Genomic DNA, 27,663 nt, shown 5'->3' on the forward strand with positions numbered 1-27,663 from the left:
TTAGAGATACGCTTTGATCCCTGGCTTGGGGAGATCCTTTGGAGGAGAGCATGGCAACCCACTCCAGTATTCTTGCCTGGAGAATTCCCATCATCAGGGGAGCTTCGCGGGCTACAGTCCATTGGGTCACAAAGAGTTGGACACGACTTTCGTGACTTAGCGTGCACACACAGCGTTAGAAGCAGAGAGCATGTGAGGTCATCATCTAGTTCTGAGAGGGCTTCAATCTTTCCAATAAGGAAGCTGATCATTAAATTTAAAAAAAAAAAAAAAACACAGAACAAATAAGGTAAATCTACCTCAGCATTTCCTACAAGCAAACCAGTAGCCCTCTCCCAGGTAGTTACTGTTTAGCTAATAGGTGCTATGGAAAGTGCTTTACAGATACGCCATTTGATCCTCTAAAATTCTGAGTGGTATTGATGTGTGTGTGTGCTCATTCACTGTCGTGTCCAACTCTCTGCAACCCCATGGACTGTAGCCCACCAGGCCCCTCTGTCCATGGGATTTCCCAGGTAAGAATACTGGAGCAGGTTGCCATTTCCTTCTCCAGGGGATCTTCTTGACCCAGGGATCAAACCTGTGTCTCCTACATTGGCTGGTGGATTCTTTACCACTGACCCACATGGGAAGCACTCAGCATCAGTACTGATACCAGGATCTCTATTTCAAAGATAAACTTAGGTGACTCACCGTGGTCATACAGCTTGAAAGGGCCACTGAAGGAAACCAGATTCTAGCTGAGTCCCAAAGCCATTCTTTCACCTAACTTCTCAATTGTACTGTTTCATACTCTCTGCTGCTGCTATAAATGAGCTCAAGATTTCAGGATCTGATAAATTATCTGCCAGGGCACTAAAGCAATTTGCAAGCATCTCATCAGAGCCCCAGGCCATAATCCAAGAAATCAAGGAGAGGGAAAAGCTGCCTGAGGCTTGAGGACAGGGAGTATCTTCCAGTCTTTTGTCATTTTCAGGTGTTCGTTGGTTTTCCCAGGTCTGCAAAACTGCATCGTTAGAATTACTATCCACATCAGAGTACTATGTACATATGCACGTCCTCAAGTGAATAAATCCTTCATTTCTTTAGGGCAACAGCTCTAGAAGATCGGGGCTTCCTTCTTGTTGAAAATACTGATCCAAACTGCCTCCCAAATTTTTAGATGTGTCAGCTGCAAGGGCAGCATAGCAGAGTCACCAGAATTAGTTCAAGTTTAAGTGGCCTCTTTGGTTCATTTGAGTTTTCAAATAATTTTTTTTAATTAGCGGATTGCAAAATGGACTACCCAAATATTGAGGTTTTCCATGTTCTGATCATGTCTTTATAAACAAATGAAATGTCATTATGAGACGTCTTTTGTTCCCTAAATGCTAACAGTAAGTAAACTATAAATAGTAACACCTCCCTGACTATACTGTGGGAGTTCAAGAGGGGAGGGGGCTGCATTGTTTGAGAGTGAGCTGAGGGGGTTGGTAGTGGTGCTGAATAGAAATGCAGAGACAGAGGTTTAAAAGAGCAGCTTTTACTGCTTTGCCAGGCAAAGGGGGCCACAGCAGGGTGATGCCCTCAAGTCTGTGTGTCCCTCCTGGATGGGAGAGGAGTCTTACAGTGTTCACAGAGCAGGGCACAATCGCTTGTGGGCAATTCTTGGATCAGTTGGCATCAGGTGGAGTTTCAAGCATCATCAGCCTTCTGGTTTCAACCAGCCTGGGGTCTGTGTTTTTGTGGTCAGTAGTTGTCTTCTGGAGGGGGCGTCTGCTTCCTAGAAAAACAACTTAGGAATCTATGTCAGGCCTTTATCCATATCTTTCAGGGAGCTGTGAATTCAGTGATTCTGCCATGTGGCAGATTTATAGTCTAAACTGTTAGCAATTCCCCAGTCCAACAGCTATTATTTGTTCACGTTTCCCAACCATCAGCTCTTGAGTCAGTCTTTTACTTCAGAAGACAGGGACACAGGGGCCTCTATGTGGTTTCATTGGCCGTGCCATTCTGCCCAGCTCCTGGGAGTTGGTAGTCATCTTTTAAACTCATTAGCAAGCATCTTCGAGAGTTGTAGTATATATTCTTAGACGTAAAAAAATAAGCAGATATACCATCACCATGATTGAAAATGAAACAGAAAACGAGCTAAATCTTTGTGTTTGTTCACAATTTAAGGTTAAGAATGTCTTGGATGACATTTTGGAGAAACTTCCAGAAGAGTTCAACGTGACAGAGATAATGCAAAAACACCCGAACAGAAGCCCCTATGCCCTTGTTTGCTTACAAGAATGTGAGCGGATGAACACTCTCCTTCGGGAAATCCGTGTGTCACTCCAACAGTTAGAGCTTGGATTGAAGGTAAGTTTAAAAGTGGGACTAGAGCAGGCTTCTCCACATGAAACATATTTACTCTGCAGTCGTCTTCTTCCCTGCCAGGGGGAGCTGACACTATCTCCTGACATGGAAGCCCAGCAGTCTGCGCTGAGTTACGACGCAGTACCAGAAACCTGGAGCAACCTGGCTTATCCATCCACATACGGCCTGGCCCAGTGGTAAGCACCACACCCTAGCTCGGCGCTGGTTTGGTTTTCTGACCTTTGCCTCACAGGCACCCTAAAGATTGTGCTTTGCTGAGTACATTCAGCCGTAACTGCACACCACCACCAGTTTCATTTGAGTTTCCTCGGTAAGTTGCTTCAAAGGCAAAAATCAAGTTAGGGTCATAGCAGGAATCGAATTCTGCTTCTCATTGAGTGGCTGTCTGATCTTGGACAAAATACCTGACCTGTTTCAGTTTATCATCTGAAAAGTGATAAAAAAAATTTCCTCATTGAGCTGTTAGGATTTAAATGGCTGGGGGAGGCACCCTTGAGCTTACCCTCACCACATCTTATACCCTTATTTTTAAAGCCAGTGGTAACTAATGGCATTTCACAGTGAACTTTTACCCCAGTAAGCAGTAGATAACACTGCCTTCGCTGTGTGGATAGGACTGTGTAGACAAGCCAGAGTCAGGGGCAGAAATTTACAGCTCCCTGAGGGCTGGTGCCAAGCACAGCTGGGCCTTGCAAGTCAGCACAGCAAGTTTCATGAGGCTGTCTCTATGCCTGGTTTTTTTTCACGTGGACACTTGTTGTCCTCACGTTCCTAAGTTTTTCTTGCATTAACCAGAATGCTACTCCAATCCTTGAATTGGAAGGTGCCCTGTGGGCCTGCTGGATGACAGGAAAGCATTGCGGCAGAGTCATGGGTTTCTGTTAATGCTTTGACTATCTAAAGGCGGACTTTATACTTCCAGTCAAAAAGAATTTACATTTGCACTTAAATTTCATGACAATGATAAGTTTAGACTTATTTCCACCAATCTTATCTTTTGATTCGTAATTTCTATATATTTTTCTTAGCCTCTTTTTTCCAAACTCTTCTAGCTTCTGTGAGTTTATCATGTGTATCCTTGTACCATTTCTATTATTTCAGGAAGACTTGACATTGTAACATACACACTTGATTTTTCTAATGCACTGTAACACCAATACTGTTTTCTTCCGCCATTTTACCCTCCTTCCAGTCTGGAATTATAGTTAAACTTTATTTTAAACCACCATAATTTTATTTTTGTTTATGGTCAGGAGTTATTTCCACTTAATAGCATGTGTTGATTTCTTTGCTGCTTTTTTCCAGTGCTTTAATTTTCAAATAAACACTCCTAATCCTTATGACTTAGGAAGAACTACTACTAACATCTCTACAGACAACTGACATGTTTATCCCAAGACAATCCAAGTTTTAATTCTTTTATAGAAGTGGTTTATAGGTAATTTGTAAACATGATAAATACAGGAAAAACCATTCAAGCTTCTGTCATGAGATTCTATAATTTTAAGGCAAAAAGACCTTTCAAGACTAACTTTTGCTACTGACAGACTGTCCCTTGGGGATCTTTTTAGGATACTTTGACAGAGTAAAGTCATCTGCAAAAAATGGCCTGTGGTTAAGTTTGACATATGTTTGAGAAAATGCGGTTGTAAAACTGCAGTGGTATGGAATATAGACCATTCAGAAAAATGTTAGAAGTTTGTAACATTATATCTTACCCACATCACCTGTAAAGAGTTGTCATAATTCAGCTACTACACACTTCCAAAAATAATGTCAGATGACTAACTGGAAAGCCCAGCCACCTGTTTGTTCCCATCCCCACAAAGGGCATATCCGGAGACCCCGCCGTCACTGCAGACAGAGTAAGAACTGCCCTGCTGGACTCTCGTCCCCAAAGAGGTATTCCTGAGACAGTGTGTTTGCAAAACTTTAGGTATTTCTGCTTGTTTTCCTTCCTCACCTTTTACATCTTTGGTACGGGGTCCTATTTATTTTTAATCCTAAAATAAAAGTGAGCCCCTTTCCAGTTGGCATAAACTCAGGATGCAGTGGCCATCCTGGGGCCATGTGGTCAGCACTGCAGAAGGTGGAAAGGAAAAAAACGGGGCTTGAGGTCCTTTGAGCTGCTGAATAAGCTTGACTTCAGTCAGTCTGTCTCTGGAACCTTCAGCTGCAGAAGGCAGAAATGCCACTCATCACTGAAACCACAGCAGAGCAGCAGTAGGGGTCCCCTCGTCACTGTGCCAAAGGAGGAGGCACACAGCAGGCCTTCAGGGTGTGTGGCGGGGAGGAGAGCGTACGTGTCTGAATTCTCTCTACTACCCTCTCACTCTTGATGAACAGTTTACCTGGAAGTAGAATTCTAGATAATGATTATTCGCCCTCCAAATGTCAGTGTTCTGTAACTGTGTTGTCTTCTGGCACTTACTGTGGCTCGTGAGTCTGTGCATAAATACTTGCCATTCCTCTACCGCTAAGTTACTCTCTTTGGGAAGTTTTTTAAGATTTTTTTTCTTAACTCTTAATGTATTAATGTTCTGTCATTTTTACCGATGTGTTTAGGTGTGGTCTCTTAAAAAGGCATCCTACTTGATACCGTGTGATGTTATAAATCTGAGTCCACAATTCTTTCCACCCTTTAAAATTCTTAGCCCTGCTTTTTTGAAAAAAGAAATTATTGTGGCAAGTCATGTAATATAAAACAGACTGTATTAACCATATTTAACTGTACATTTCAGTGGCACTTAGTACACACACATTGCTGTGCATCTCTCACCATCCTTCATCACCTTCCTAAACTGAATCTCTATGTCCCCATCCCCACCCCACCGTCTACCAGTGTACTTTCTGACTCTGTGGATTTGACTATTACTAGGTACCTGATAATATGCAGAATCAAACAGTATTTGTCTGCACCAGATACGTATTAGAATGCGTTTTTAAGGTTAATGCACGTCCCACAGATTGCATCTCCCTCCATGCTATACAGTAGGCTCTCACCAGCCGTCTACTTCATACATAGTAGTGTACACACGTCACGCACACCCTCCTTGGCGTCCATGTTTTTTCTCTACGTCATCTGTCTGTTTCTTAGGCCTTCTTTCTTCAAATGGTGCCTTATCTTCGCCTGCCTGGACTGCCCTCTGTCAGTCTGTGTTCTGGTTGGCTGTCATTTCTGGCTGATCGTCATTGTATCTTTGTCTCCTATTCTGTTGTCTACTGTTTCTCCCCTGGATTAAAAAAAATATTAAAAAAAAAAAATCACTGTCCAAAATCAATTTTTGGTTTCACATTGCTTATTTTGAAGGGAGGGAAAAGCACTTGACCTAGTTTTCTAAAGTTTAAACATGCATATTAAAAGTCTTGATTTTTAACATTCCTCTTTTTTATTTTTGGGTTCCCTTCCTTCTGGTTGATTGGATTTGTGGGTGGTTTTTCATGCCATATAATCAGTTGTCTTTAGACTCAAGTTACAGTTTGGCTGATTATAAAAGTAATTTAACCCATTTGTTGTCAGAGGACTTCATAGGTGTCATTCTATTCTATGATCAAATGCTGCCTGAAGCTAACATAGATTTTTTCCCCTTTATAAAAAGACTTCATGTTTTTTCCTGGCTTTCCAGGGGATTCTCTATCTGCACAGTCTGTATCTTAGTAAGTATTATGTGTCACATTTTCTGACAACATATGTCCCTGATTATGATGATTCAAATTTGTAACTTAAGAAAACTCAAATTTTCTAGAATTGAATTAGCCAATGTTTCAGCATTCATCTTATTTTCACTCCAACTCTAACTCATTTCATTTTGCTTTCCTTATTATTCTGCCATATGCTGTTTAACTTTTTGCTTTCATTTCTATAACTGTCTTTTTGAGATTTTCTTCCAACTTAATTGCCTCACTTTTTCTTACCTTACCAGTTTTAACTCATATTCTCGTTACATATGCACTTCATTAGAAAAACTGGTTGCTGCAGTGTTTATCCTCTTTCACATCTCGAGCTTTTCTTTTTCTCCTATCTTTGCTTTTCCTGTTCCTTGCCTTTCTTCTTTGTGGCATCTATCTACAAGTATGTTTTCCCTAAACCAGCTATTTGGAAAAATTTAATATGGGGCAGGGCCCAGAGCCAAGTTCTAAGCTGGTAGGAATTGTCTTTGTGAGCCAAGTTCAAGTGTGAGCATTTAACCTTTCTTCCAGGTGGTGGTCTGTGGCCATGAGGTCCTCATTCAGCCTGCTGCTGTAGGCCCCAGGACGCGGCCACGCTGGCTGGGAGAGACCTCACCCTGGAGAACTGTCCCCCAGGCATTTAGGCTGGGCTTTCTGCTCTGTGCTCCATCTCCCCTGTTTTCAGCAGCCCTTTAAAACCTACCTATCAAGGCTTCTCCTAATTTTATGGAAGTTCATTTTTCCTTAGCCTCTGTGAGCTGGTTTCCTCACAGGGATGTTTTAGATGCTTCCTACCTCGGGTAACTGTTGTGCTGATGGAATAAGAGGACATGTTGGAAACACAGCAGTTTCTCAAACTACAGGCTCACGATGGATGGAAGGTGGTTGGTCCCCTTGATAACTTTTCCTTCCCTACTTTCAGGTAATTACTGCTTGTGTGGAGGCCACTATCACATGCTCTACTGCCCTTGCCGTTCCTGGGAACTCTGGTTGTACAAGAGTCATCAGCGCCTTCCCCTGCCCATCCTTAGACACACAGGGATGCTCCCCTGTGCACCCCGTCAGCCCAGATCATATACGGCTACCATGTAGCATCACCACATGTCACTGGGGGGTCCCTTGGAGGACCAGTGAAACAGTGGCTGAGTAAATAAGAGTTTTCCACACTTGCCAGTGTTTCTAACACTTTAAGGGGACAGACGATTTTGTTACCTGGTCATCAGGTAACAGTTTCACAGGTTACCAGGTTCTGGACCTCTCTACCACCCCCCAGCACCCCCTCATCCCCAGAATCTAATCTTACTGGAAAGCTTTAGTACTGAAAGCACATTTGTTTCTTCCTACCTTCTGCTCCCCAGGTTTAACGACCTCCTCCTGCGATGCCGGGAACTGGACTCCTGGACACAAGATCTCGCCCTTCCGGCTGTGGTGTGGCTTTCTGGCTTCTTCAACCCTCAGTCCTTCTTAACAGGTAAGAGCTGGGGTGGGGCAGCCCCTGATGCTGACAGAGCCATGCCCCGAACAGAACCCCAGCCTCGTGTCCCTGGAGCTGTTCCCCCGCTCTGGTGACCTGTCCTCACGAGGTGACCACTGCCCAGGCAGGACAGGAGCAGCCAGGCGGGTGGATGTGGGTCACGCAGTACCCGTCCTCCATCAGGCCCACAGTCTCACGCAGCTGTGCTCGGCCACGGGAGTTGGTGCAAAAGCCAAAGCAACCAGCCAGCGGCACGCGGGCATGGCTGTTCCACCAAAGCGCCATCCGTGAGGCCAGGGAGATGGTCTGGCCTTCACTCCCACCCCTGCTCTAGTGCAGCCAGGCAGGTAATGTCCCGAACACCCCATGGGACCAGAGCTCGCTTTGGGTGGACGCTCAGCTCACTGGTGGCTCCAGAGAATCTCATGTATGTGGCTTCCTCCTGCTCACACCTGTCCCTCCTCCTCCAAAAGCAATCATGCAGACCACGGCTCGAAAGAACGAGTGGCCACTGGACAAAATGTGCCTTACTGTTGACATTACCAAAAAAACAAAGGAGGACTACGGGCATCCCCCCAGGGAAGGCGCTTACCTCCACGGGCTCCTCATGGAAGGTAAGATGCCCCCAGGAGCACGTGCAGGGTCATCACACACAGAACCTTTCGCACTTGGGTTCAAGTTGGTATTTGTCCTTTGCTTAAGCCTGGCGGGCTACAGCCCAGGGGGTCACAGTCGGACACAACTGAGCAACTAACACACCACACTACTCCATTTCTCACTCACACTAGTGCTTATTTACCTCACTTCTGGCTTTCAGATAATTAAAATGGTAAGATGTGTGTCCAGTGGGAGCCAAACCTGAAGGTAAAGATGGAACATTTTCCACTCACCCATGCATTCATCTTACCTTGTAAAACATTTCCTCTTCTCCTGAAAGGCTCTTGGAGAAAGTATTTCCAAGTCTCTGCCAAGATGCTCCTTGTCACTTTACAGACATTTAAACAGGTGACCTGAACTTGAACTAAGAGAAGGTGCAGTGGGAAGGGAACACGGTGAACTGCAGACTTCTTACACTGTCCACAAGCATGCAGATTCACTATTTTTTTTAAAAGAAAGGACAAACTAACTTGCTTTATTGGGTCTGGATTCTCACAAAACCTGTTTTCATTTAAGTTTTACAAACCTTTTGAATTCAAATGATTTAGTTTTTTGTTCACAGGAAAGTTCAGGGGTTAGCATGGCAACCCACTCCGGGATTCTTACCTGGAGAATTCCACGGACCGAGGAGCCTAGTGGGCTACAGTCCAAGGGGGTGCAAAGAGTCGGACACAACAACAACAAATCTATGCTTACAGTGTCTGTGTGGCTCCCAGTCAGCAAGTAATGAACCTCCCTCCCATCTTGGCAAGGAAACCACTGACACGCAGCAAAGTGACAAAACCAGAATATTTATTGCCTACAACAGGTAGAGAAGCGGTACCAACAGAAGCATGGTTATAACCCGTGTCTCTCCTGCAGGAGCCAGATGGGACAGCCAGTCAGGAACCATTGTGGATGCCCGCCTCAAGGAGTTAAGGTCCGCAATGCCAGTCATCTTTGCAAAAGCCATACCAGTGGACAGACAGGAAACCCGACACACCTACGAGTGCCCTGTGTACAAAACCAAAAGGAGAGGCCCCCACTACATCTGGACCTTCAGGCTAAAGAGCAAAGACAAGACGGCCAAGTGGGTCCTGGCAGGCGTGGCTCTGCTGCTGGAGGCGTAAGGCAGCCCTTGCCCTGTTCCCCCGGGCTTGGCTGGACCACACTGAGCACCTGTCATTGCTCCCGGGCGTGGTAATTTATCCTACTGGGAGGCATAACATATTCTGGCTTATGTAACTTTTAAGAAAATTAAATGTGCATTAATTTTTTAAAACACCATCCTTGTAGAGAAGGGGGACAAAAAGAAGCAAATGTAGAAAAATATGGGAAACCTATTGAAAATGTGTCCATTTCCCCAGTACCCCTCGACTCCCGCATCCTGCAACACAAAATTAGTGCAGCTCACGTTTTCATCAAAATTCCGCTGTAACTCAAAAAGCAATATGGCTGGAAGTCTCCTGGTCCCTACATGGGAGTGTAGTTTCTATAGATATTAAACAAAATCTCTAAATTAAATTTGCCTTTATATATTCTTTTAAAATATAGAAGCCACGGGCCCCAGGCAGTCGCCCTCCAGTGTCAGTAATGTGACAGTCTACTTTTGGTTCAAGTTTTAACAAAAATAAAACTCTAGGTCCATGGTTAATTGCACTTTGTAATTTAGAGGAGCATTCTTCAATATAAATGTCCAACACCCAGAGCAACTTAGAGTATGGGGTTTGAACTATGGTCACTCATGATAAACTAGGTGTAACCCCTGTAACGACCTGGCCTCCAGTTACTGTCTGGGAGATAAAGAGCTGCGATGCTGTTTCCTCCAGGACTTACCTGGAACTTCACTCCTTTAAACTGGTTTTTAATCATCTGCAGATGCTTTTAATAACTCAACATACAAACAGGCCTGCGTATATACAGATTCCTCTCTTATCTTCCTGAGAAATCTTTTGAAGCGTATAAAAACAATCTTTAAAAAAAAAAATATATAGCATTTAGCTCTACAAAGAATTTCTGTATAAAAAAAAACAACCGTAAGAAATCTTAGGCACAAATGGCATGTCTTGTTCGAGTGCTCCACGGTGAGCGGGCTGGTTCTTCTCCTAATTGTCTTCCACCAGCTGCTTTTGTAAGCTGAGAAGAAACAGGAAGCATTAGGGGCACGGAGGCAGAGAAACAGCAGCATCCCCCAGGGCACCAGACCCAAACTGTGCTCCGGACACAAGGCCAGTCTTCACTCCGGTCACTGCAGGGAGGCTCGCCTCACCCCCACATCCCTAACCCAGTCTCCTCACCCCCGGGCACAGCACCCCAGCCTCCCCTCTGTCCCAGAGGGTCAGAAGCGCTCTCTGGCCTTCACGGCTCCCTCCCCGCCTTGTAGACTCCGTTGCTATTCCCAACACACACAGACCCAGCACAGCCGACACTCGAGGTGGCTCCTAAGAGTCAGGCTGAGATGAGGCACCCCGGGGCCCACCTAGACAGTCTCCCCCTCTCCCGCTCCCGGGAATCACACCCTCCATTCTGGTTTGTGAGGCTTACCTCTCCAGGTACTCCTTCACGTTGTTGTAACCGTAGAACTTGGCCAGGTGAATGAGGATGCCCGTGGCGCAGCGGCCGTCGCGTTTCCGGCAGTAACTGCAGTTGCAAATGCCCCGGCAGGGAGGGCACACCCAGTCCTGGGGGAGCAGAGCAGCCGCGATGCCCCCTTAGTGACAGGGCAGACAAGGCGACGCCCTGACCAAGCCCGACTCGCTCGGCCTCATCCCCAGTCCTTAGTCACGTGAGGTCAGCCAGCTAAGCCTTCACCCTGTGACATGCACTACTGTCTCCTTCCCTTTCCCTGTTTCAAAAAGGCCCAGAAAGGTGGACCCCTCCAGATCACATGCCTGGGAAGTCAGCCCTGCTTTTCAGAGTACAGGCTTTCTCACTCACTTATGCGGAGCAGCAGTTGACATTCAGCGGCAAACTGGGGACAGTCTACTTACCCCTGGTCCAGCAGTGCGGCGGTCATGAGCACAGACCCTGCAGCCAGGTGCAAGGGCCACACACTAACCAGCGTACTAGGTATTGGGAGCCAAGCTGGGGGGAGGTGTTATACACCCAGCTCACAAGGTTAAGAGCAACAACACAAGTAAACTGCGCTGACATGAAATCTTAGAGCCGTGTGGGGCACACAGCACCCTACAGGGCAATACTCCTGCCCCCGGCCTGGCCCTGGGTAAATCCAAGGTAAGGGACAGTGCCCGAGGAAGGGGCACGGGTTCACCTGCACAAACCATGGCTCTAAGAAAGCTGGGCTCTGACCCTGGAAGATGAAACACACTCTTTTTACTGTCCTGTGTGTTGGTCAGTCTGTTCTTTCTAGAAGGAAAGTCTCTTTTGCATTTCTGCCAGTCTCAAGAGGCAGGAGGAGAAGAGAGTGGTAAGGGGGCTACAGATCCCTGACAAAGGGCCCCAGAGCCCCGGCCTCAGCTCGTTCCCTTCACACCGTGACTCAGGACGAAGGCGCACACGATCCCTACCGGGTCCAGCAGCGCCGACCTCACGTCCTCCCCGTAGCGATTCCGCAGGCACGGCCCGCAGAACTGCCCCCGCACGCCACCGCAGCTCTGGTTCCGACACACCGTCTTGGTGTCGATGGTCTTCTGCCGACACTGATGGCACGTGTTACCCTGCGGGCGAAGGCAGCGAGTGGTGAGCACAGGGTTCAGAAGGGGGTACCCGGCCTCTCCTCTAGAGTCGAGCATGGCTGTGTCTCTGGTCCAAACCCTGGTGCCCTCCGGTAGGCTGTGAGCACTCAGCCCTGGGGCCAGAGGACAGCCCGAGGAGGGAGCCTGGGAGAAACGGAATGATCAGGTGGGCAGAAATGATGGGGGTGACTGAGTGATGATGGCAGACCCCCGGAGCATCACACAGCTCCAGCCCAGCTCCCAGCAACCTGGTTCCATTCAGGGTAAAACCTCCTGGTTTTAAAATGTTGGCAACTACATCGAAAACCTTTTAATACTGTTTAAGACACTGTCCCATTATCTAAAAATGATGCAAAATACCACAAGCCATTCTCTACATCACCATTTAACAAACATTTAAAACATTTCCTACCTACAGAAGATATTCTGTCAAACTTCAGTTTCTATTGGTTACATAAATATGTTATACATATATTTCCAATATTTCAATATATTAATATATGGTAAATATATTAATTCAGTGTAAATATATTTCTAGTGGTTATAAAAGCATTATTTTTTCAATGTTTAAAACATAAAAACTATCTACTTAAAATATAACAATTACAAATGTGATTTTCCAGACTATACCCCTGCTTGCTACCCGCCAGAGACCTCTCTCCTGATGAGAATTACTGCACTAAGCCATCTCCCCTTGCCCAGATAAAGCTGCTCCAGTTCAGAGCCCACCTCCGAGCCCTGGGGAGACAGATGGCACAAGGGCCTAAGCCCAGGTGGTTTCCAAGCAGGCAGTTCAGATACCAGTGCCTGGAAGTCCCCGTAAGAGCCACAGTGATGTAAACCAGCTGTTAGATTACTTTACCAGAACTTTATCATAGATTTTATCCCGAACAGTGATGGCCACGTTCTCCAAGTCCTCTTCAGTGATGTCCTCCACTGGCCGAAACGAAGACACACAGCGGCGTCGGCGGTGCCCCTGGCATTTCCCCTGCAGAAAGAGCCAAAGCAGAACTGGACATGAGATGCTTTCAGTGGTTAAAAAAAATACTAATAAGTTTTAAATTCCTCAGAGCTCTAGGACCATCGAGAGTAACTCGGTCCCTCTTTTATCTCCCTGAAATCATTCGTGCATTTAGTCATTTGCTGAGCTCCTATCTTTAGTGTCAAGCTTCCTGGATGGCAAGGTGACACAGAATGACCAATCAGAAACTAAGGGTCCCTGCCCAATGGATGGTCACCAGCTACTCTGAGGACTGACCCACACTGAACAGCCACAAACAGGGTCCAGAGTTTCTTGTTCCAGACAGAAAGCTCTCAAAACTCCCCATTCCTAACACAGAAAGACTGGGAGTCATCCTGTATGTTCCCAAAAGCAAAACCTTGAAGCCACCTGGAGCCCTAACCACTGAGCTAGTCAGTTCAGGCACCGGACAGCCTAAAAGGCTTAAAGCTCAGACCAAGTGCAAGCTCAAACCCGGGGTCCTTACCCAAGTGTGCTCACAGGAGCACCCAGGGCAGCTGAGAGCTTGGCCGTCTCAGCTCCCGCAGACCTACCGGGTCAGCCCCTCGGCACCCTCACCAAGCCCCAGAAGGCCGTGATGAACACTCCTGCATGAGGACCACTGGCTTAGACAAAGAAGCATTGGTTCATTATAGTCATAAAATACCCCGCTCACTGTCTTCCTTCTTCTGAAACCGTAAAACTCTTCTGCGAACTTGGCAGCTGACACGGTGAAGTTTTCCAGGGCGAACTTCTCGGGGGGCCGCGCGCTCCGGGTCGGGTTGGTCCGCCGCGTGACCTGTCCCTCTGAGAAGGCCCGCCTCGAGGTCTTCTTCTTCTGCAAGGAGAGCACAGACACAGGCATGCAACTGGCTGCTTTCCAGAATGAAGGCCATCTGGCCATGGAGTGTGTGTGTGTGAATACTGGAGACAGTACATACAAGGAGATCCACTTACAGAAGCTGAGTTTGGGGTTCGGACCGGGAAGAAATCAGGCATCGAGTTCAATTCCGCCAATAACTGAGCAAGCTAAATTCAGAAAAAATAAGATTGAGTCTTGCATAAATATTACTAAGTCTACTTCATCTAACAGGTTATCACAAGTCTTGGAGTTTGTAGACATGAAAAACCGGAGTAGTTTACATAAGATCTGAAGAGTTGTTATATTTTTAACCTCGTGTAAAGATTTTTATCTCCAGGGTGAGATGCTGAAATTATCAGAGGAATAAAATCTATGTCTTTTCCTTATATATAAGGACCAGACACTATGAAAACTGTCCTGGAAGGATCAAGGCCTGGAGCATAAGGTTAGAATCAGGACTGAGCCACTAATTCCCAGTGTGACCCTGGAAGCTACCACTTTGCCCACCCAAATGAAGTTTCATCATGTTCAAAACAGAAAATGCCCAACTAGACCATTCTGACAGTTACTGAGACCTCTAAAACACTGATTCTTCAAGCTGGTTAATTTCTCATCAATGAAAGTAATTTATGAAAATATTCCTAAAAATACCAAAACAACAGGCATTAAATGCCAATCAAACAGATGTATGGGTGTCACTAACAAAATCGTGAAGAACATAGTTCTCATTTTAAAGATGCAGAGATACAATCCTAAAACTTTTCCTTAGCTAAACACTACTATGTCTCTAGATAAACTTTACCCAAAAGTAAAATGTATATTAAATTTTGTATTTCCTTAAGTAACTTATTAGACATATTCTAAATCTGCTTATACAGCATCATTATGCTTTTTTTAAAAGAAAATAATAAGTATACCAAAATACTAAAAGTGTTTGGTAAAATTATTTTTAAAATTCTGTATATATAAAATTATGAAGCAAACTAGTTACTGACCACATGAAGATTTCCCTTTGTTCCATGAATTTATGAAGTGATTCAGAACTCCTCGGGTGTTTTAATACCTAGACCCCTTTCATTCCTCCCCTTATATCTCCAAAGTGCAACAGCTAGGCTGAAAGCTGCCTGCCTGACCTGCACAGTAACTGTTTCCTGGGCTTCAGGACACCCCTATTTACATGTTGCCACCTTTTGCTGGGAACAGGCCTTTTTTGTCTCTAAACCACTGCACATTTGCAACATAATGTGATCAACAATAACTGGTGTGAGACCAGGGCAGCGTGGAAGGTCCTAGGAGTCTCTTCCCAAACCAGAGCTAATCAGGCAATGACTGCTGCAAGTCCAGGAGAAGAGGGAGGACCCACAAAACCCAGAGCAGGCTTCCTGACAGCAGCAGCGGCAGCCAGGACGCAGACTCACCATGGCTTTGTTCTCCTTGATGTTCATGGTCCTCTTCAGCAGAGCATCCGAGCTCTCCTGGCCCTCATCCCGGGAGTCGTCCTCAGACTCAGAGGCAGAGTCTTCCCTTTCCTTCTCCTGCCTGCAGCTGGTCTTCCTTCCAAGAATCGCTTTTTTATTGTCCTGTAAACGTGACCCAGAAAGCAGGGGCTCTGAAGAACTGTTCTTATCAGCTTTTTTCGCCAGTTTCTTGGTGGGGAACTGAAAGGCTACTCGAAGACCAATACTGCTTCTTCTAGGCCTGCTTCTTCGAGGTGTCGCCTTTTCTTCATCATCATCGTCTTCCTCACTCACGAAAGACGCTTTGCTGTCATCACTCAAATCTGACTCCACAAGCTAATGAAAATGAGGAAGAACAAAGTGTCTGTGACAAGTCTTCACAAAGACACACTTAAAACCACTCTATTTTAGGAAAACACTGGACACTTGAGTGCTTCCCCTTCCTATTGGTCATTCCCTCTGAACTCTTCAGTTAAATGCGTGAGTAGTTTGTTGATGGACAGAATCAAATAGCAGGCTACTTCACACTGTGGCCCAGACATACACACTGGCTGTTCCGTTCAGAGCATCAGGCTGGAAGCAAAGCGCTGACCCGCTGAGTGGGCACATCTGGCAGCCCAGCAATGTGGGAACAGTCAAGGACAGGGTGTGCATGGCCTAAGCACTGTGTTCAGACAGAGTAAGAGTGCTAAGTGAAAAACAAAATATCATTCTGCCCTAAGTAGCTGCAAGAGGATTCATGAAAAAGAGAAACAGAGGAGAGCTGACTTCATTTTAGTGAAGTGACCAAGGAGCAGGCAGGTAATCCACCATCGGGGACAGTGGGGGAGCCGCGTCCCCAGGACACGCTGGGTCCTCTTTCTAGGGCAGCCCCTCCCCTTTCTGTAACCCACAGAGCCAAGGGGTGCAACCGGGCAGACCGCTCTGCAGGGCAGGCAGCTGCGGGCATCTGCCCAGTCAGCTTCAGGAATCTGCAGTCCCAATTTCAATCTCCGCTCAGTGCAGGTCTCCCGTATTAAAACATAACTTGGGTTTTACTCGGGAAAACACAGTAAGAATGGAAGGCAAGGTGACATCTCAGACGCAAAAGACTCAACAACTGCAGAGATGGGTTTTGATATTAAGACCCAGGTCATGGCCTGAGCATCTTTCCTTGACCACAGGCTGGACACTGTAGCTTGGGGAACCTCTGTCAGGGGTTCCTGTTGTGAAGAGAACTTGAGAACACCACCAGGAGGCGGCCCGGGATTCAGTTCATGACTCTGCTTCCTCCTCAGTGCCCAACCCCACTCCACATTCCAGCTGGACTCAAGTTAAAACATAAGGTCACGGGAGGGGAAAAAAGAGATGACATCCAAACCTTGGTGTGTGTACCAATGCACAACAAACCAAGCAGACGTAAGATTACGCTGATCTGTTTCATATCCTGCAGTTTCCACATAGCAGCTAGGGAACTGAGAATGGTGAGCTGGATGAAGACACTGTTAGACAACTTCAGAGAAGTGTCTCCCCAACTGGCTTTATCCATTTATTTTAATCGTCACTTAACCCACCTCCACCTCTCTGCCAAGGATGTGGAGCCGGTTACTACAAAGAACCGAGGAGGGGAAAGAGCACAGTGAACACCAGCCGAGACTCAGGCCTGAGGGCCGACGCCACAGCTGTGGAGGGGTCGCGTGTGGCCAGTGGGCCCCCAGATACCAACGCAGAGTCATACCCTGTCATCAAAAAGGTGGTCTCACCACTCCACGCCAGGGGGGGGAAGGAGGCTGGGCAGGGAGGCAACAATGCTTGTTTTCTCACTGAATTTTAAAATAGGCAGGTGGACCTGCCCTGAGCTATATCAGAGTCAACACAAATTGTCACAATTCATCCCCTAAATGTTTAGGTTCTGGAGAGGCGAGAGAGAAAAAAATGGACTTTGGGAGTAATTCGCTTTCCCATGCTGGAAACAACTTCTCTGAACACCCTGACATTACTTAGCTAAAGACCAGAAGATAAACACATCACTAAGAGTAGACGATTAAGATTTGGAAGGACCTCAGTGTCTTGCTGGCAAGGAACTGCAGGCTTGCTGGCCAGAACACACGTAACTTCTGTAAAGAAAGCAGGGGCAGGGGCTGGGGCCTACAGGCGGGCACGCTCTGTGCTGCTATTCACGGGAAAAAAACCACCATCAAGCAAGGCAGCCTACCATTAGGGCTTTCAGGCCGTAAAGGCCCAGGGAAAAGACAAGGAGAGAACCACCCTACTGATTACAGCGTATCTGACCATCTGCACAGGTTCCACATGGGAGTGGTTCCCTGGGAACTCCTTAACATGACAAGCCCTAACCTCCCTACCCTTGACCTTGACCTTGAAGTGGTGTGTTGACTTTCTGAGCTAAATGTATGCTACTTTTCAGGTAGGAGAAAGCACTCTTATGCCTTAAAAATCCAAAGGCCGTTCTTCAAAATTACCCTGACATTCAAATTCTGGTTGGCAACAAACTGGCCTGAACATAGGGAATAAGAGAAAGAGATCAGTCAACAAGTCCCTTGATGGCAAAGTTGCTGAGGGGTTCCCTTCAGAATCAGGCAGGCCCAGGGCATCTGTATCAGTAAAAACCACAGTGTGATCCAAATCAAGAATGCACAGAGAGAACACTCATGTTTGTACCACAGCTAAATTTCTGCCAAAGTAACTCCAAACCCAAGAACACTGCTTACCGCACAACAAGCAATGACCTTCAGGAACTTGTTACACTCAGACCCTCCTCTTTTCAGAGAGAAGAGGTGCAAAACATCTGAACTAAATTCTCCGATATGGACAATAAGGGATGCCTGGGACATGCACCCCCAAACTCCAAGAGTACCTAGGAAAGAGAACTAGATTTTCCCTAAGAGCATAATGGATCACTGGACCAGGAATTCACCCTGGAAGAGCCAATTTTTACATTTCGCTAACTGGCTTAGAAGATAAACATGTAAGAAAAAGTAAAACCTTTTCATGTGTGAAGAGACTTCTTACAAGTAGAAGCACAATTCAGAAACAGGACTAAAAATACTACAACCCACACTCCCTCACGTGGGTAATTATTCCCATTACCTCTGGGTTACTATTAACATTGAGATCAGTCTGCGTAAATCCTTCAAAATCTTCCATCTCTGAGTCAGTGTCCTCTATAAAAATTCTTCTGAGCTCTTCTGTGAAGTATTTGGAATGGAAACGCACATCCTGCTAAATTAAAAACACACATACGTGTCATGGAAAAAAGGGAAAACAGAGGCCGGGGGCAGTGGGAGTGAACGTTTCATGGGTACAGAGTTTCTGTCTGAGATGATGAGATGATGAAAACATTCTGGAAATAGATCACGGTGGAAGCCGCAAGACACTGTGAAGGTACTCAGTGCTGCTCAAGTGTCTTGCAGGCAGGACACTGGGGACTCACCTGCACTCAAAAATGGTTAAGTGGTAAATCTTACGTGTATTTTAACACAATAAACACACAGACACACACACACACACATATACGTATTTTCTAGAGTTTGCAGAAATTTAGACCCACAAATTGAACAATTTCCGAAAATTAGAATGGCCACAGCCTCTGTCATCTGGCTAACCAGTAAGGGTGGATGAAATTCAGTTTCTCCTTCCAGCACAGGCCATCAGAAACGTCCACTTTGACACAGAACGTGAAACATACTAGAGAAGATGACAGGAGAAAACCTAGCTTCCCCACACGATGGCTTTCCTGTGTAACAGGACCCTTTGGGCTCCTCCGAGGGGAGACGCCCCTTCTCCCAGAGCAGGCTTCCCTGCAGGGATGGGCCTCCACACCCCTCCCCGCCCACTGCTGAGGGGGCACAGCGGCTCCATTACCCACTACCACAGGGGACTGACAGAAGAGCCCCAACCCTCCCACCCCTGGAAAGCCCCGTCTCTCTCGTGGGAGCTGAGACGCCACCGCCCACAGGCAGCAAGTGAGCCCCAGGAACGATGGTACACGGCTGGCTCAGAGAGGACATTGAAATTTTTCTATCTTTTGAACTCAAAGAAATAGGTGGCAAACTTGAAAGAAAGGAGAGGAAAAGAATGAATTTCGGGACAGAACGGGGACCCATAAACCAGCCTCCTCCAAGCCGGCAGCCAAGCCTGGAGCCTGTGTCCCCAGCTGCCACTAGCGTCGCTCCCTCCCACACCCAATATAGCAGTGACCCCTCGTCACACCACTCCCGGCTGGAGTCTCTCTCCCCCCGCCTTCTCCCTGACTTTAATTACATACTTATTCGAGCTCAGATAATCTCTGGAGAAAAATAGATATAATAGATGAGTGGAAAAAACTTCCAGGAGGACAGAGAAAGAAATGCCTATATCCAGCATTTTTTTTTAAGCTTAAAAATGTCTCCTATGAATTATTATGGGTAATTGGAGTGAGTGTGCTGAGCTAAATTATTTTGTTCCTTTGTTGATAACTGTGGTGCAGCTGCTTAAAAAAAAAAATCACCACAAAAGAGAAGTTTCTTTAAAGTGAAATTCAAATTGTGTTTCAGGGGGACCAGCGTCGGAACTCGCTGCATGGACTGTGTGCAAGCTCACGTGGCTTCTCTCGGGGGGTTAGAACGGATGGGACCGGGAGCCCGTGCGGTGGGGGCAGGGAAGCACAGGCCCGGGTTTATCATGAAGGAAGGACGGTGCTTGTGGTGGGCTCCCAAGGAAACCCACCACCCCCGAGGGCAGGAAACACCTGGCCCAGGGGCCCCGGGCTGCCGCACAGTCCCGTGGACTGCGGGGGCCTGTGCACACTCACCGCCTACCCAACGTCCCCGCCGGGCCCAAGCAGGTCACGCCTGGGGACAGCAGCTCCCACCCACGGTCCTCTGGCTGCTTCTGTGCTGTGAGCTAGTCTCACAGGCAGCGGTCAGCCAGGGCGAGGTCAGGACTTTGGTGGCCAGCTCTGATGGAGAAAACCAGCTAGGCCGCAGTCCTAAACCAAGGCTCCTGCTTTCACAGGGTGTGAAACCTGTCTTCAGCGAGGGTCTGTAGGAAGCAAACAAGCATCCACTCCTCACAGCCTCCTGCGTTGCTGGCTACAACCTTGACGCAGCTCTCTGCTCTCCGAAAACCGGCTGCTATCTTTAAAAATCAGTACCAGGCAATATGTTATGGGCCTGGGTGACCTATATCTATCATGATCAGAACGTAAGCAAATGACAGATCAGAAGAGGAGCTAACAGAATGGTGATGTTTTCCTCTTCTGAAGCTCACGGAACATGAAGAAACAGACTGGAAAGTGATGGCAGCTGAGCCGGTCAGACATGGAGCATGGAGACCAGGATCCTTCATCCGTGGGTGCTGCATGCAGGAAACCAGAGGAAAAGGATCTGATCTAGGGAAGCTGGAAAGACGGTTCAAGTGTGAGCCTCTTCCATCAAGGAGATTACCACTTGGTAAGGGAGTTGGACAAGTCCCCAGGTCACCATGGCGAGGATCAGCGTTGTAAGGGAGACACAGCACCACGGTGCAGAGAAAGTAAGAAAATCCCCTGAGACTTCACAGAGGCAGCAGCGTCTGACCTGGATCTGAACTGGGGTCGCGGCTAGAAAAGTGCTGGGAGCGCAGAGGCAGGATGAGGAGCCTGGGGAGTGCATAGAGGGTAAGACGGTGCATGCGGAGGGGCGTCTACTGCAGCTGAGCCTGCGGGTCAGAGACGGGGAAGCCTCGGCGCTGAGAAGTGGGGCTCTGAGACAGGAGACATCCCAGCCCAGTCACTTCCCAGATGTGGGGACTTGTTCATCGCTCACCTCCCCACGCTTCAGCTTCATCACCTGTGAAACTGGTGGTGACCAGAGCTCAGCTGAAGGGCTATGAGGACCACGACGGCTGAAGAGAGGAGAGCACGGAAGGGATGGAGGTGAGGAATGCGGAAGAAGATTCAACTCCTGCGAGGGAGTCGAGGAGATGGGCGAGCAGTGGGAGGGGTCAGGAGCTCCAAAGACAGAGATAAAAGATAAAAAAAAAAAAAAAAAAGATAAAAGCGCCAAAGACAGACAACCAGGGCTGGGGGAAATGGTAAGTTTCCTATTTCCCTTAGACAATGAAGATAGATCCAAGCGCTATCAGAAGTACATCTGGTGCTGGAGAGAAAAGCCACACCATGAACAACAGGAGGCAACGGCTGAGACCAGGCCAAAGTGGAAGGTCTGAAGACGAAACCGTGGAGAAGAGAGAGCGAGCCCAAGGGCAGTGGAAGCAGGCGGCTGAGGGGCGTCACATGCTGCAGGGCATCGAGTAAGGTGAGGACCCCACAAACGGTCACGACACAGGCGCTTCACTTACATAATTAACTGCCTCCCTCCACTACTGCCTAGTAGAAGCTGGGTGGATTTAACTCATTGCCTGTGAGGAGAGGCCATGGTCGAGGGAGAAGGAGGAATTCTGAGTGCCGTTATGAACTCAGAAGAAAATGCCGCAGAAGGCTGCATACTCCGGCCACACTCTTACTAAATCACAACATAAACCTTAAGGAATCTACCTCTCTGAGAACTGTAACCTATGTCAACCACAGATCAAAGGAATTAATGGAAGAATCATGCTTTTGCCAGCAGTTCCATGAGTGAGGTGCAGACGGAGCCACATCGCAAGGGCACAGAGGCGGACGGTCACCACACACTCCTATGGGACCCACCTGTCCCCACCAGCTGGGTGGGAGCACTCCCAATACAGCCTCACCACAGGCTGCAGCCCCAAGGGGGCAAAGCAAGCAGATCTGATCGTGTGAGGTCCTGTTCACTGGGGAAAAAAAATCTTGTACACAGAAAGGATTGAAACAGCAAAACTGAGCAAGGTACCCTCACCAGATTCTTGAAACATGAAGGCACTAATGATAAAATAAGATGCTCAACAATTAACTGATACCACCAATTTCAGACCACATTCATATAAAAATAAAATCCAAACCAAGATCCAGGCTTCCAGACAAATACATGCCTTCAAAGGAGGCACCCATACCTGCTTCCCCGACTCCAGTGAGTCAAAACTATCACAGCTCTCCTCGGATGAGAGGGTTTCCATGGGAACATCATCTCGGAAACCAACGAACTCTTCATCATCACTGGGGGCGTTAAAGATATCAGCCACTTCCTTAGGGATCTGTTTTGAATTGGAAAAAAGGAGAACAAAATCAGGGACTGTTATAATCACTCAGGGAAATCTTCTCCAGGAGCAGGGATCACCGTCCCATGACTTCATCATGGGATGCAGTCAGTCTGCTGTGGCTACTCCCAAGACCCCAATAACTGTGAGCAAAATGTGCCTCAACTGACCCCTCACAGCCACCAGGGAAGGGCTAGAAAAGAAGAGGTCTTCTCTTCAAATTCTGGAGATATATCCTATCTTACAGGCGATGTCAAGGCCATACGTATTTAGCTAAAAGACATTTCTGATCTCTAGACAAAAAATAAGAACATTCTCCCCTACAGTGGATTTGTCTTTACATGCCATCTATGTAAAAAAGTAATATTCCTTATCACTAAGCTCCTCTCTTCTTAGTTTCCACCTATAGTTCTTTACTTTTTTCTTTTCTTTGTCATATGAAAGTTCATACAATGAAATAAAGATTTTTCTACATTCTGAATCAATTTAAGTAGTTTAGAATTAATTATATTAAACACTATTACAGGCAATTATTCCCAGAGAGAATGTTGCCAGCACACTTAACCTAACAAACATGTATTTGCTGAGGGTTCTTTTTTATATGTTGACTACTTGTTTGTTCCCAACTATGTTGAAAAAGTTCAAACCCGCAGAAAGGTCAAAGAATAGTATATGCTTTTGTATATGCTTCACCTGCAACCCCCAGCTGCTTTTTTTTTCTCTCTCTCTCTCAACAAACATTAGCTTGAACCTTAGGCATCTGCTGATATTTTAATGTTTCCAACCTAGGAAAACAGTGATTTAATATGAGGCAACCTAACCCACATGTTTCAAGTAATTTGCAGACACCATACAATTCACCCTAGAATATTTCAGTACACATCTCCCAAGAATAAGGACATTCTCCTACAGAATCACACGAACATAATCATACCCAAAATAATACTTATTCAATAATACCTTTTCTTATTTTCAGTTATTTTTCATAACTTTTTAAGGGCAAAAGGGATCCACTCAAGCAAGGATCACTCACTGCATTTGATGGTACTCTTATGACACTATTTTTTGTTGCTTTTTGTAACACTGACCTTTTTTAGACAACCCAAGAAAATTGCCTTGTAGAATATCACATAATTCTGAGCTTAGCTGATTGTTTTCTGATAGATTCAAGTTAAATATTACTGGTGCCAATTCTAAACAGAGGACATGTGTTTCTCAATGCCTTGTATTAAGAGATGCAAAACGTCAAGCTATTCCCTATTAATTAGCGGTATCTTTAATTATAAAACCGTCAAATATACTCCTAAGTATACTGAATAGTGTCATGAACACACATGTGAGCGAACACCCTAGCAATGACTGATCCACAGCTAGTCTTGTTCCATCTGTATCCAGACCCAACTGCCCTCCTTCCAAATTATTTTAAAACTGTAAATATACTGTAATTTCACCCTGTGTTACCAGCAAATATACAGTCTGTGTTCAGAATCATTACTAACTTATTTTTTTCAGCTCCCAAATGTATTTGTATCAGGATCCAAATAAGGTCCATACGTTGGTCAATACGGCTCAAGTCCTTCCTCATGTCTCCTTCGTGTTTTTTTCTCACAACTGATCTTTGAAGAAACTGGTTCATCTGACTGCAGAGTTTGCCTGAGTCTAGAGGGTTTTGGTTTTCTGGTTTTTGCAGCCCCAGGATGTATTTAACAGACTCTGGTCCCCTTGGATTTCCTGTAATTTGGTGGTTGGATAGAGAGGCTCAGTCAGACTCAAGACTGCTGCTTCCGGGCCAGACCACCCTGGGGGCAGAGCTGTGCTCCGCAGGTGCCCATGACACCTGGCTTTGTCCTCAGTGCTGACGCTGTCTGATCATCAAGTTAAAGTGGGGTCTGCCAGATTTCCCCTTAGCAAAAGTGTCTTTATAGCCCTTGGTACTTAGTAAGTAATAACTAGGGTGACATTTGACATTCTGTGACTATCCATTCTCCCTGAGAGCAGTTTCAGTATCAGTTAACTTTCACCTGAATCAATTACCACTTCAGGGGTTACACAATGATTTTCAAATATTAATACCATTCCCCTTTCATATATTAGGTGGCAATGTATTATTCTCTCTCTTACGCTCTGTCCCTCTCTCCCTCCCTCCCAGGAAGTTTCGTGGACTTTTCTAAAGCCAGTGTGTTATTATTACTCATTACTGTTTCATCATTCTTTCTCATGCCCAAACTGTCCCAAATTCAGCCAAATTCAGCCAAATTCAGCCATCAGAAGCTCTTCAAGCCAAACTCTGTGTCACTTTGATACAACCCTAACAGTCTCTGAGCACCTCCTTGCTTTCTGACACAAAAAGCATGCCAAGCTAGCCTTGTACTTGCCTCAGACCTTGAATCAGCCATTTCTCCAAGGAGCCCGGGCATTTAGAAATTAAGCTCTGAGACCTAGGTGTCCTCTTTGCCAGCAGAGTATCATTGCACTGACTGGACAGAGCAAGGTGGTGGTGGAGTCACTCAGTGGTGTCTGACTCTTTTTGACACCATGGGCTGTAAGTCCACCAGGCTCCTCTATCCATGGGACTTCCCAGGCAAGAATACCGGCATGGGCTGCCATTTCCTTCTCCAGGGGAATCTTCCCCACCCAGAGATCGAAGCCGGGTCTCCTGTGTTGTAGGCAGATTATTTACCAACTGAGCCATCAGGGAAGGAAGGACAGAGCAAAGGTGTCATAAATACCTTCCGTCTAAGTTTAGTGTGACATCTTGAATTCATACCCAGCATGACAGGATTCTTGCTCATTTTCCTCAGCCCAGTAGTATCTCCCTCCCCACAAAGAAAACCCCAATTCTCAGTACTTCTCATAGACCTACCCACTTGCTCTATCCACAAAACACACAAAACAGTTTCAGACATCCCACCAACACAGCTACCAACACCAATGACAACAGAAATCATTCAAGCTCAAGACTTCTTTGGAACTCTTGCTATCCTCAGGGCAGTCCTGCTAGGTCCCAGGTCTCTTCCCTGAGATAACCAGACCATGGATGTATCTAGGAATGAAAGATACTTTATGTGTACCTCACATGTCATTATGCATTACATAAGAGAGATGCCCTCGGGGTCGAGGTTTTAATAAAATAATTTTTACTGCTACAGGAAGACATGCTTACGTGAAACAGTTTCTTTGAACACTAGTGGCATGGAGATGAAGAAAGAGGTGGCCATTAACTAGTAGAGTTTGAAGCCACCGCCTTCATTCATGCTAAGGACAAGCAGTTTTCCCTGCCTTTGCTTTTGCACCATGAATGCAAATATTGACACAGCAAAAAAAGGTAAAAAGTGTCTTAATATTATGATGGCAATAACTCTGTCCTTATGGAACCCTGAAAGGGTTTCAGGATTTCCCCACACCTCCCTGTCAATAACAGCTGCACTAGCATACACAGAGATGTGTATTCCAAAGTTTCCTGAATCCTTTGGATCTTTTTTTCCTGTGCATTGAATCAATGTAACAGGCAGGTTCATTTGAGAGATCACCAGTCCCTAACTGCTCATTTTTATCATAATTTTAATGCTTCCTGTGTAACAGTGATTAGATGGCCAACGGTTCAACCAAAGGAATTTTAACCCTTGGCTTCCAGAGAACACAAATCCAGACTCTGAATATAAGATTAATGATGTCAGACAGTTAATTACAAACCATCTAATGAAATCACTTCAAGAGACAAACAGGCAGACGCTTACAGAATTAGAGTTCCACTAACAATAGGAAAAGTGAAGAAGAACTAAAGAGCCTCTTGATGAAAGTGAAAGAAGAGAGTGAAAAAGCTGGCTTAAAACTCAACATTCAGAAAACTAAGATCATGGCATCTGGTCCCATCACTTCATGGCAGATAGATGGGGAATCAGGGGAAACAGTGGCTGACTTTATTATTTCTGGGCTCCAAAATCACTGCAAATGGTGACTGCAGCCATGAAATTAAAAGACGCTTACTCCTTGGAAGGAAAAGTTATGACCAACCTAGACAGCATATTAAAAAGCAGAGACATTACTTTGCCAACAAAGGTCTGTCTAGTCAAGGCCATGGTTTTTCCAGTGGTCATGTATGGATGTGAGAGTTGGACTACGAAGAAAGCTGTACCCATCAGGGACAGAAGAATGAGTGCCAAAAAACTGATGCTTTTAAACTGTGGTGTTGGAGAAGACTCTTGAGAGACCCTTGAACTTCAAGGAGATTCAACAAGTCCATCCTAAAGGAGATCAGTCCTGGGTGTTCATTGGAAGGACTGATGTTGAAGCTGAAACTCCAACACTCTGGCCACCTGATACGAAGAGCTGACTCATTGGAAAAGACCCTGATGCTGGGAAAGACTGAGGGCAGGAAGAGAAGGGGACGACAGAGGATGAGATGGTTGGACGGCATCATCAACTCGATGGACATGGGTTTGGGTTTGGGGCTCTGAGAGTTGGTGATGGACAGGGAGGCCTGGCGTGCTGTGGTTCATGGGACCGCCAAGAGTTGGACACAACTGAGCGACTGAACTGAACTGAACAATAGGAAAAATACTGTTAACATTTATGCTAAGACGCTCCTAAAAAAAGAGCCTAAATCTGAGACGGTTCTTGGGAGAAAAATTAAAACTCTTCCTCATTTAAGAAGGCGAATTTAACAGTGTTTGTTTCCTTTGTCTTTTCAAAGACATTTTTATTGCTGTTTAGTCATCAGAACCAATACAACCAAGAAAATACTTTTACCAGAGAAACACAGATGATACTTATGGAAGTATGTTAGACTTTACATAACAGCCATCGAGTTCAGTCCCTAAAGTGGCACTTTTTGACTTATCATCATTCCATGAATCAAAAAACCCCGCTGGCCCAGAAGCCTGCTTTGACATGAAGATTCAAAGAAGAAGGAGCACCCAATGGAATGGCTTACTGGAGGCACGTGTAAGGAGTGGAGATGCTACTGATATAAACAAATTGCATCCATGGTCAGTTGTGTTAGCCCTGGGGCCACCGTCACAGCCACCACTGCGGTGAGCTGTGTCTGCCCTGCTCCTCCTCCTGCATCTGCTCCAGAGGTGCCCAGAGCAAGGCTGTGATTACCCATCAGGGACAGAAGCAAAGAACGCACTTTCTAAAAAGCAAAGAGCACTACACACTCTTGGGGCATGCAGGGCTCTTTGTTTCTTGCTGCCCAACTTCAAAAGGCGTTAAGAGAAGCATTTCAGACAGTCATAAGCCCCGGGATTTAACAAAAGTCTGTAAAATATCCAAGTGTCTTCAGTGCAACAACTAACAGATGCAACCAAGGCGGCAAGTATCACATGCGAGGGACCCAAAGGAGCTGATGAAGGAGAATTCTCAGGGACATGCTT

General features: G+C 46.1%; 2 protein-coding genes across 5 annotated transcripts in view; one reads left to right on the forward strand and one right to left on the reverse strand.

Annotated features, from left to right (window-relative positions):
• Nucleotides 1-9,664, forward strand: part of DNAH11 (dynein axonemal heavy chain 11) — a 350,658-nt gene extending 340,994 nt beyond the window's left edge. Inside the window, exons 78-82 of the mRNA XM_043872240.1 lie at nt 2,161-2,343; nt 2,422-2,537; nt 7,389-7,501; nt 7,978-8,118; nt 9,023-9,664. Of these exons, the coding sequence (XP_043728175.1) occupies nt 2,161-2,343; nt 2,422-2,537; nt 7,389-7,501; nt 7,978-8,118; nt 9,023-9,270 (801 nt within the window). The 3' untranslated portion in view covers nt 9,271-9,664. The remainder of the gene's footprint in view (nt 1-2,160; nt 2,344-2,421; nt 2,538-7,388; nt 7,502-7,977; nt 8,119-9,022) is intronic.
• Nucleotides 8,933-27,663, reverse strand: part of CDCA7L (cell division cycle associated 7 like) — a 45,413-nt gene continuing 26,682 nt past the window's right edge. Inside the window, exons 2-10 of one of the 4 annotated variants that reach the window (XM_043872243.1) lie at nt 22,145-22,285; nt 18,242-18,373; nt 15,116-15,490; nt 13,793-13,864; nt 13,512-13,673; nt 12,698-12,823; nt 11,668-11,817; nt 10,685-10,821; nt 8,933-10,276 (exon numbers count right to left, since the gene is read on the reverse strand). In XM_043872243.1, coding sequence (XP_043728178.1) covers nt 10,246-10,276; nt 10,685-10,821; nt 11,668-11,817; nt 12,698-12,823; nt 13,512-13,673; nt 13,793-13,864; nt 15,116-15,490; nt 18,242-18,373; nt 22,145-22,285 — 1,326 coding nt within the window. In that variant the 3' untranslated portion in view covers nt 8,933-10,245. Of the gene's footprint in view, nt 10,277-10,684; nt 10,822-11,667; nt 11,818-12,697; nt 12,824-13,502; nt 13,674-13,792; nt 13,865-15,115; nt 15,491-18,241; nt 18,374-22,144; nt 22,286-27,663 lie in introns of all 4 variants that reach the window. The other 3 variants (XM_043872242.1, XM_043872241.1, XM_043872244.1) reach the window with 3 other exon arrangements.

The sequence above is a fragment of the Cervus elaphus genome, chromosome 18, assembly GCF_910594005.1.
Source record: "Cervus elaphus chromosome 18, mCerEla1.1, whole genome shotgun sequence".
NCBI classification, from domain to species: Eukaryota; Metazoa; Chordata; class Mammalia; order Artiodactyla; family Cervidae; genus Cervus; species Cervus elaphus.